The sequence below is a fragment of the Olea europaea genome, unplaced genomic scaffold, assembly GCF_002742605.1.
Source record: "Olea europaea var. sylvestris unplaced genomic scaffold, O_europaea_v1 scaffold1923, whole genome shotgun sequence".
In the NCBI taxonomy this organism is placed as follows: Eukaryota; Viridiplantae; Streptophyta; class Magnoliopsida; order Lamiales; family Oleaceae; genus Olea; species Olea europaea.
In genome coordinates this window covers 33140-44247 of record NW_019237053.1, presented here as the reverse complement: position 1 = coordinate 44247, position 11108 = coordinate 33140, and the positions used below count along the sequence as shown (strand labels likewise).

Genomic DNA, 11108 nt, shown 5'->3' with positions numbered 1-11108 from the left:
GATGTTGAATCAGCCCAAAGATGCGGTCATAATGAATTTCCATCCATTTTCACGTAGCAAAGACAATTAATAAAAGGTTAAAGTATTAATCAATTCTCTTGGTTTTAGGTCGTACTTAGCCTAATTTCCTCTTTAAATTTGGGAGTTGCTACACAAACAAGGGCCTTTGACAGGTCTGTGTGACAGAGGCTCAGGTGTGATACCTCAGCCCTGATCTCAAATTTCAAAGCCCCTGTGACAGAGGCTCAGGTGTGACACCTCAACCCTGATCTCAAATTTCAAAGCCACCACCTCAACCCATGTCATAGGGCTTGTCAAAGGCCATTGTTTGGATAACAAAATTCTTAAATTGTTTAAGGCTAATGAGCAAATTGGCAGACGGGCTACTCTTATTTTCGACACAGACTAGTGTTAAAAAAAAATTTATTTTGAAAGTGGATCTGGGTGCCTATGCCAAGATATAGCAGGGCCACATGGGCCCTGGCCAAGAATAATAATTCCTATGCCAGCCCTCCTTTGTATTCGCGGCTGATATTCACACCCTTCTCATAGTTTAAGATAATTAATCAGGTCCCAATATTCTTGTATAGTCCTAAAAAGTTAAGACTATAAGTTGTGTTAAGATTTGAGATTTCATCTTAAAATGTTAACTTTATTAAGAGTGGTATTCCAAATCCTTGTAAGTTAATTTATATTTTCATCTTTATTTGATGTGGAATCCTATCTCTTAACATGCTCTCACAAGATAGTGGCTTATTTAAACTTATCAATCTTGAAATTTGTATGCTCAAATTTTTTAGTCTTAATTAGATTGAATTTCTCATTTGAGTATGTAAATAGTGTTTCAAAAAGCATAAAGCGTTGTTAGGCATGAACCCGGAAGTTTCAAATTTTACGACCTTAAGCGAATCTACGTGAGGTTTAGGTATAAGAAAAACTTTTTTTTATTTATAATATTATTTTAAAATTTTAATTGCTTTTGAAATTATTTAATAATTAAAATAATATTTGCTTAATAACTCCTACCACCAGTCAATTATACCATTTTCAAGTTTTTGAAACGCAAAAATTAAAATATTTTTTATAGTTTCAATTTTCAGCTAGAAAAGTCATACTTAATAAATATATAGGAACTTCATACATACTTTTGGAGTTTGTAATAAATGACTCTCAAGATCATAATTGCATAATGTATATAACACCATAAATTAAATATTATTTACCTATTTAGATAAAGTCATTTTTAACTTGATAGATAAATCTTTTAAAAACTTGAAATTAAAGTCAAATGAGAAGTTTTTTTTTTTAAATAATAATATGCTAAAATCAAAATAAAAGACATTTAAAAAAAAAAACTAATGAGGCGAGTCTACGAAAGATGAAAGAAATAAAAGAAAAAATTCGACCGTTTAAAAATTGGAAAAAAAAAATTGTCTAGGCCAGAAATGAGGTGTATTGCCCTAGCTTCAAGCTTAGGAGGTGCCCCATCTAAGCGAGCTTTTTAGAACACTGATATTAGCTTTATTAAAATGAATAATCTAAATTCTTATAAATTAATCTGTATTTTTATTTTTATTTGATATGAGATTTTATCCTTTAACAAGTTGTATGTAAAGAAAACACTTTCTTAATATTGTTTCATTTATTCCACGAGCTTTTTATACCATTTTCATCTTTAAATATTGTTAGGGTTTTTATACATCCCTTATATATATAGCTGACTCTTTTTTACAAGCCGATTTATTACTTAAATATAAAATAATTGTGTAAACACAGTTATTATGCCCCTGTTTGTTTTGGATTAAAATCCAATTAAAATCTTAATTCAAAGTCAACATTAAATTTTAACCACATATTTTTTTGGATTCGTAACTTTTCAACCACACATTTCAAATTTATTTATTTATTTATTTTTTATAAAAATAAAATTTTAATTCCCACCAAACACCCTCTATATTTGTTTTCTCCATATTAATCAATTAAATTAAATACACTGTTCCCCTTCCAATTAATTCTTTACATTTTATCTTGTTGTTTATTTGTGATCATATATTTAATATCGAGTCATGTATATTGCCTCGATGTGTTTTATCTTCTAAAGGATCAAAAGCTATTTATTTCTATATTCCAAGCCAGTTTGCAGTTTGGTGATGAGAAGTTGAAACACACGCATACTCAAAGAATATAATGTATAGTTTGTGGGATGCTATTTATTTCACATATTGCCATTGTTTGAGTTCCATTCTTTGGAAAAATACATTATTAAATAGCGTATTGATGGAAAATGTATAGTTAAAAAATATGAAAAAATTTTAAATTTGCTTGTAATATTATTTTATTGAAAAATATGTGATTGAAATGATGTCAAAATACTATTTAAGAATGCATTTTTTCCCAGAATGGGACTCAAACAAGAGTATTATGTTATGCTTGAAGTTTTTTTTTGTTTTTTTTATTTTTTGAGTCCTGCGATTGGAATTATCTATATGAGAAGAATGTTCAAAATATCCTACCGAGTTAATAAGAGTTTAGGAATTGTTGTTTGATTCGTTGTTTAATTCTTTTATCTTAGTTTTACGCTTATTCTAGGTTGTGAACTTGTCAATTTATGCGTAATTTAGCTCGTGTTTGTATTGATTTCGGTTAGTTTTCATTTGTTTTATGTTCGACCCTAATTTCACGAGAAACGAGGAAATGGAGATGAAAAGAGTATCTACAATGGATTGTTGACAAGCTGATGCGTAAATAGACAATGTGTATCGAGAATGGAGCCAACAGGATACAATGAGAAGGCTGAAAGAAGACAACAGAAAATTGAACCATCCGTGGCTCAACTTGCGAGTTGCCAAATTTTGTATTCGAATTTTAGTCGGATACTGAATTTTTTAGGGAAATTTGCTGTCTCTTTGCACATGTTTTCGAGGCTAATGGGGAAACTATATATATGTTTAACTACAGTCTATCTAGAGCTGACAAATTTAGCTTTGAGGAGACAAACACACAGGATGTCCTCGTGAGATCATCATTCTACTCTTATACTTTACGACTTGTCCAATAACTTGTGATTTCGACAAACACCTGCACATGGACATCCTTTGCATTTTAACTGCGTTACCAATTTTCAGTCCTTTTTTTTTTTCCCCCTACATGTGTGTGAGTCTTTTCAATCTAATAACCAGCAATTTGCGTAACAAAATGGTAAATAACGTTTTCTTAAAAAATTGTTTAATAATTTAGAGATTCAGGCATCAAATATTGCAACAGAAAGTATTGTGAAAATGGAAAAAATGAGAGCCTCTATCAAATTGAATTTCTCAAGGAAGCCTTCAAGAAATTTAGTTATTATTGTGGAATTTTATTATTTCCTGGAAGCAGATTGAAAATTACATAGGCTTTGGGATCTTCCACACGAGCTTCTACAACAGTACTGAATTATGAAAACAATAAGTAAGAGAGGAGCTAATGTTTTTCATTTTTATTGAAGATGAGGAAATGCTTGATTATTCATTTTCTTATTGAAGATGAGTACAAGCCTGATGATTCTTGTAATTACAATCACATTATTTCAAATTCATGAGAGACACCTCTTCATTGATAGAAAACAACGATTGGACTCGTCATAGAATACTTAGTAGACGTCCATGTTATAAATCCCTGAGCAATTGAGTTGCTCCTGGTAGAGGCTAATCGACTAAATGTCACATTATATGTGATTTTCTGGTTCATCCTGGAAAATCGGAGTATATTGGGGTTTACATTTAAATAAGTACTCGGGGGAAGATTGATTTTGACAGAGTAAACTAAATTGGCATTACCAACGTTAGTACCTGTCCTGGAATATGTTCGTTTAGTAGATCCAAGAAAGATAGAAAAGGAAGGGTAGTTCAACTGGGATTCAGGTATATGGGATATGTTCGAGCAATTAACAGCCCGATTCGTAATCATTCTGACCTGTTGGTTAGAGTAATTCAAACCGCACAAGTAAGGTATATAGTCTTCAGGTTGAATGTCATAGATCAATCCTGAATCAGTTGATTTTGATGGGTTGACATAACCAGAACCGATGACGAAAACATTGGCAGGCTGTAGAGTTTGGTCCTCAATCGGGTTATTGGCAAGGTTCATAAGACCAACAGGACTCATAATTGAGGACTTGATTGCTGCAGGAGACCAATCAGGGTGCACATTTTTTAACAATGCTGCAATGCCACTGAGGTGAGGACAAGACATTGAAGTTCCAGAAATTATGTTGAACATAGATTTGGTGTTGATATTCTCGATAGAAACATCCCAGGCTGCAAGAATGTTGACGCCAGGGCCAATAATGTCTGGTTTCAAGATTCCAAGGCTTGGCTGATTAGGACCTCTGCTTGAAAAAGAAGCAACCATTGGAGCTCGATCACCTCCAGTGATAGTTCCTTCGAAAGAAATTGAAGCTGTTGGAGTAGTCGTTGATCTCATATAGGCTTTCAGTTTTAAGCGATCGGCATAACTAATATGAGTTGTCGGAAGAACGTCAACCGCTGCATTTAGAGTGCAACCTTGGGGCTCCTGGTTCATGAGAATCATGGCAGCGCCTCCAGCATTCCTGACTGCTTGCCCCTTTGCAATTCTTCCTATATTACCTCCTGTTTCGCACAACACTATTTTCCCTTTGATATTGATGTATGCTAGAGACGTTGGTGTACAAAATGGATCTTTAGCCTTAGATCTAGGGTAGACGAGAGGCAATTGCTTTGGAGTGAAATTGATAGGCCGAAAAGCCGACTCTCCTTCTAGCTTTTCGTTGTTACCCAGCAAAGCAGTTGCTCTAATCTTTCTATCAATGGGGCTTGCACCCAGCGTGAGTATCCATGGCGCACCATTTCCTATTGAACCTTGCCATGGTCCACTATTCCCTGCTAAACAGCTCACAAAAATGCCTTTTTCAATTGCACTAAATGCACCAATTGCAACGCTTTCGTCATAGAAATTTTCAGCCGGACCGCCAAGGGAAAGAGAAAGCACATCCACTCCATCTTCAATTGCAGCATCCATTGCAGCCAGTATGTCACTATCTAAACAATAATCTAAACAAACTTTATATATAGCCAAGTGAGCAAGAGGTGCTACCCCCACGGCTGTGCCATTTGCATTTCCAAACAAATTCGCGCCTTGCACATAATTCCCGGCAGCAGTGCTTGCTGTGTGTGTGCCATGGCCATACTCGTCCAACGGGGTTCTATTTCCATTTGTAAAATATCTTGCTCCTATCAGCTTATTGTTACATGCCTGGAAGTTAAATTCACACTGGCCCGTCCACTTGGAAGGGGGCCGAGGCATTCCTTCATCGCTAAAAGAAGGGTGGTCGGGCGTTATTCCAGTGTCTAACACTCCAATAATCACACCTTTACCATAATTGGAATCTTTCCAGAACCCCATATTTTGGTTCAATCCCAAGAATTTGGGAGAATGGGTTGTATATAAAGATACAACTTTTTGTGGTCGGGCTGAGATGAATCCTGGGACCTTTTCCATTGCTTTCACTTCCTCAGGTGACAATTTAGCGGCAAAACCTTTAAACACGTGATGGTAGGAATAAATCAAGCGGGACTCCTCCATTGAACTTGCTGTGGTTGTGGGCAAAAATGTTAGATACCATTTATGCAAATCATCTGAAAAACTATTCAAAGTTGGGTTGATACCATTTGGCAACTCAACATGAACAATATACGTTTCCAGATTGCTGTTTTCAGAACTTACAGAGGACAAAAATGAAGTAAAGTTAAGCATGCAGTAGAAAGTGAGAAAATGAATGAAACCCATTACTCTTTTGTTATTTGAACAAGAGAAACTAAGAGCTCTGCAGGTCATTTTATTTTGAAATTCGAAGCAAAAGAATGCAATTTTAGTCCCTGTTTAAGCCACCTTCTTTCAAAAAAAAAAAATAAAAAAAAATACATTTTTATACAATGTTCTGATATCATTTCAATCGCACGTTCTTCAATAAAATAATATTATATGCAAATTAAAAATTTTCTTCTTATTTTTAACCACACATTTTCCATCAATATATTATTCAAAAATTTATTCTTATGAAAGGATTGTGGTTCAAACGGGAGCTAAATAAGTTTATATATATACTTGTACTAGTAAAATATGTGCACCATCGAAGCTTCTAATTCCACAACACACAATTGAATAGACTGCCCTTATAATTTCCTGGACCTAGGCGTTAGGAAGTTGTAGTACTTTTGTGGAACTCGGTATAAACTCTCCGGCCTCTCTGCAGTCTACCTTACGTAGATATGCCAGAACATTCTTACTTTGCAGTGTAAACATTGAGGCCTGTTTAATAGGGTTTTCTTTCGATGGAAAATTTTCCACCAAATTTCTCTTGTTTGATTCTCAAAATTTTTCAAGTAATTCATTTTCCACTTTTCCCTCACGGTGGCCTCATTTTCTTGGTTTTGAAGGAATTTCAATTCCTTGGGTTTTGGTGAGAAAATGGGTTTTCCAACCTTTTTTTATATATATTTTTTGGACAATGAAAACAAATCCTATCCACAATTATAAGAAAATTTATCCATTTAATTGACAATTTTCATGAAAAATAAAGCCAAATGAACGCTAAAAGATCCAAAATTTCAACTTTTTTTCAGGTAAAAAATTATATAAGTCAAACACATTTAATTGACAATTTTCATGAAAAATAAAGCCAAATGAACGCTAAAAGATCCAAAATTTCAACTTTTTTTCAGGTAAAAAATTATATAAGTCAAACACATTTAATTGACAATTCCCAATAAAACAAGCTCTAGGAGTCCATTTGATTGTAAAGATAAAATTTGGGTGGAAAAAAGAATTCCAGAAAATTGAATTGCCTAGAAATTGTTTCCTGAAAATTGTAAATTATTTTGTTTGATTAATATAATTTTTTCATGTGGAGTATTTTTAGTGTTCGTTTGGTTTTATTTTATATGAAAATTGTTAATAAAAGAGATAAAATTTACTGATATTGGGATAGAATTTGTTTCCATTGCCCAAAAAAGGTCAAGAAAATCATTTATCTTTTAGTGTTTGTTTGTCTTTGTTTTACATAAAAATTGTCAATTAAAGAAAAATATATTTTTACAATTAGGTATAGAATTTATTTCCATTGCTTAAAAAAAATAACAAAAAAAAAATTGCCTGGAATTCCAATTCTCACCAAACCCATAAGAATTGGAATTCCTCAAAAATCTGGAATTCAGGCGCATGATTGGAAAACTTAGAAATTGAACTCCATGGTAAAAAAATCCAATCAAACAATGCGATGCGGAAAGTGGAAATTCCATGAAATTGATAGCCAATCAAACAAAGTTAAGGTAGTGTTTGATAGCTATTAAAATTTCATAGAAAATGGAATTTCAATTCCATCTTCCACTTTAATCTTGTTTGATATCCATTTTTTTTTTTTTTACCTAAAATTGAATTTTCATCTTTGGTGCCACATAAGCCATTTTTCATGAATTCAAGGAATTGCAATTCTCGTCAAAATGGTGAGAATTGCAATTTTGGTTACTGTAGCATTTTTTTTATTTTTTCGATTTATTTATTATTATTATTATTTTGCAATGGAAACAAATTCTAAGAATTATTGTAAAAAAATATTTTTCTTTAATTAATAATTTTTATGTAAAACAAGGCCAAACAAACACTAAAAGATAGATAATTTTTTTGATTTTTTTTTTTGTTTTGACAATGGGAACAAATTTCATCTCCAACACCAGTAAATTTTATCCCTTTAATTGACAATTATTATGTAAAACAAAACCAAACGAATACCAAAAAATATTTTTATTTCAACATTTTTCACGTGAAAAATTATCCCAATCAAACACAATAATTTACAATTTCTAGAAAAATAATTTATAGGCAATTCAATTCCCTGGAATTCGTTTTCTAAGCAGTTCAATTCCATATTTGCAATCAATGTAAAATTTTCCATGGAAAATCAAATCCATTTTCCATCTTTACCCTGTTTGATACCATTTTTTTTTCCCAAGGAATCCATTTTCTAGCTTGTCTTGGGAAGAAGCGAATTCTCCCGATTTACTGTAGCGATTTTTTTTTCATTTTTTTTCCAATGAAAACAAATTGTAAGAATTATTGTAAAAAAATATTTCCCTTTACTTGACAATTTTCATTTAAAACCAAACCAAACGAGCATAAAAAAATAGATGATTTTTTAGATTTTTTTAAATTTTGGCAATGGAAACAAATTTCATTTTCTTTACCAGTAAATTTCATCAATTTAATTGATAATTTTCATGTAAAACAAAACCAAACGAACATAAAAAAAATACTTTTATTTCAACATTTCTCACGTGGAAAATTATGCCAATTAAACACAATAATTTACAATTTTCAGGAAAACAATTCTAGAAAATTCAAATCCCTGAAATTCATTTTCTAGGCAATTCAATTTCATCTTTACAATCAAACGGACCATGAAATCTTGTGTGTACCATATATGCATTTGTGTGTGTGAATTAAGAAAGTTAAAGAAATAATCTATGTATTCAAAAAAAAATCTAGCTAAAAAATAAAAATAAATGCAATTATCGTAAGTGACTTTTAATTGATAATAAAAATAGCTTTTGAAAATATAATTTTATTTACAATTATACTTGGAAGTTCGAATCAAGAGTAAATGAATTTTTTGTAAATTTTTAAATTATGCTAATATGATGTACGCTTTCAATCGAAGCTTCTTTTTCTTGAAAATACATTAATCGAGTATAATGCCATTATAATTTCCTAGACTTATAACCTTGAGGAATAAGTCAGTAATCAGACTTTGAGTTTACTCTCCAATAATTACCTGTTTGAATCCCCTCAGAACCACTGAGATGAGTATCCGACTGTAAATTTCAGGATTCCTGGGATTACTCGAAGTGTGCGTAAGTTGATCCGGACACCCACGGTCATAAATTTTTTTTTCCTAAACCTATATAATAGCAAGTACTTTCATAGTATTTATTTTCAAATTTAAGGGCTATTTACCTATGGATATGGGAATGCATATTGACTTGAATTTATATTGTAATGTAGTTTTGACACAGATATAGATTTTAATGAATTAAGAGCAATAAGTAGAAAATAAATAAAATCACGACACATGCATAGTTTAGCAAAAAATTTAAATCAGTTTATGAAGAGATAAACTTGCACTCAAAGATTCTTCAGTTATTATTTTTTTTATTACACCTTAGTTATGGAATTAATGAGGAAAGAATATCTTGATAAAATCAGTGAAAAACTTGTAGGAAAAAATTTGTTTCAGTTTTGGTCTAGGTTTCTGTCCATGAAAAAAAAATCCGTTGCTATTATTTAATTATTAAAATTTGGCTATGAAATTTCTATGATATCAAACTTTTTCAACGGTTTACTTACATGGTACTTGTTTTTAAATCTAAGGGCTATTTACCCCTATAATTATGCAAACGCGTATTGACATGGAATTTATATTTTTGTAGTTTGAAAATAGCTATAGATTTTAATGAATTGTGAGCATTAAGTAAAAAATAAAAAAATCACGGCACATAATTGATTAACTAAAAATTAAATCAGGTTAAAAAAAGAGATAAACTTGAACTAAAAAATTCCTTAAATTATTCTTTTTTATTACATCTCAGTTATCGAATTAATGTGGTAAGAATCTCTCGACAAAATCAGTGAAAATTTTGTAGGATAAAATTTATCTCATGTTTTAACTCCAAGTTAAAGTTTAAACTGTTTTTAAAATAAGTCCTGAGTGACCCTTCAAAACGTAAAGGTCTAGTGGAAAGGCTAGTGAAACGCATAGAAAGAGGAAAAGGATCACTGTTTTAAGAATTCTTGTTAAGGGAGTGCCAGTGGTGTCCTTGCAAGAATGTAGTTAGGCCCAAGTTCATATATCTCAGATGGCATATTTGTTCATATAAAAAAAAAAAAAAACTTTATCTTTTTCCCAATATTTTAGTACATTTTCTCCTAAAATTTCTAATTTTTCTAATTTACTAATCATGTGTTTCTATATCTTGTTCCGTCACTGACAAATTATATATTTTTTCAATTTCTACAAAATCTAAACATATTTCTTCTTCTTCTTCTTCCTTAAAATTTTCATAATATTCTTCTAAAAAGTTTTCTAATTCTTCTTTTTCTATTAATTGACATTCTCTTTCTCTACTACACTCACATTCTTTTTCTTTAATCCCACCACGCTTCTCAGCATACTCTGATGGAATAGTCTTAGTATAAGTAGGTGCACAAATTGTAAATTTTTGTATTTGCATATAATCTTTACTAATTATTATGCTATCATTATCTTTTAATAAGAAACTTAATCCTAAAATTAAATCTGTATTTAAAGATAATTCTCTTACCCATACTGAGTCTTTAGGTAAACTCTATTCTGTACTTTTTCCACAATTAGTCTCAAAACTAATTCTTGCTGGTTTTAAAATATCTTGGTAACTATAAAAATTCCCATCCATTTGTTGGGCTTCTATAGGTTCTTTTGACTTTATTATATATTTTTCTGGTATGATTCTTTTATTAATTACACAATGACTACATCCTGAATCTATTAAACCTAAACAAATTATTTCAAAATTTTCTATTCTAACATAACATTTTACTTTAATACTTTTTAATTTTTCTAAATTACAAAAAACTTGAACTAATTCTGGTTCAGGAGTAATTTCTGGGTTTTTCCCTTTTTTATTTAATTCCAGAAATTCTAATTTTTGTAAAATATATCTTTGCATATCTTCTAAGTTTTCAATTCTTTTTCTTAATATTTTTATTTCTGATAATTCTATTTGAATTGAATCAATCTGATTATCCTCTTCAAATTCTACTAAGTCTTTTTGTATTAAGCATTTTTTACATGCTTCTAAAAAACAGTCTTTATATTTAACTCTTAATTTTTTACTAGGATACCATTTAATAAAAAGCATGGTATACTATCTGAACCTAAAGAATTAGAAATGAAATTATCTCCTACAGAACTTTTAGAATTAGAAGATCATTTGTTTTTAATTAAACAAATAGGAGAAAAAGAATATTTATATTATGATTTTTGAGCTATATGAGGTTGT

At 30.8% G+C, this 11108-nt stretch overlaps 1 protein-coding gene across 1 annotated transcript; it reads right to left on the bottom strand.

The window, feature by feature from the left end:
• Positions 1-3588: 3588 nt before the first annotated feature.
• Positions 3589-5724, bottom strand: LOC111379052 (subtilisin-like protease SBT1.2). The gene has a single exon (XM_023002379.1). It carries the CDS (start codon positions 5599-5601, stop codon positions 3589-3591), a length of 2013 nt encoding a protein of 670 aa, XP_022858147.1. The 5' UTR covers positions 5602-5724.
• Between the last annotated feature and the right edge of the window lie 5384 nt (positions 5725-11108).

Coding starts and splice junctions, on each gene's coding strand:
- LOC111379052 (XM_023002379.1), bottom strand. CDS start 5,601: ATGGAGGAGTCCCGCTTGATTTATTCCTACCATCACGTGTTTAAAGGT.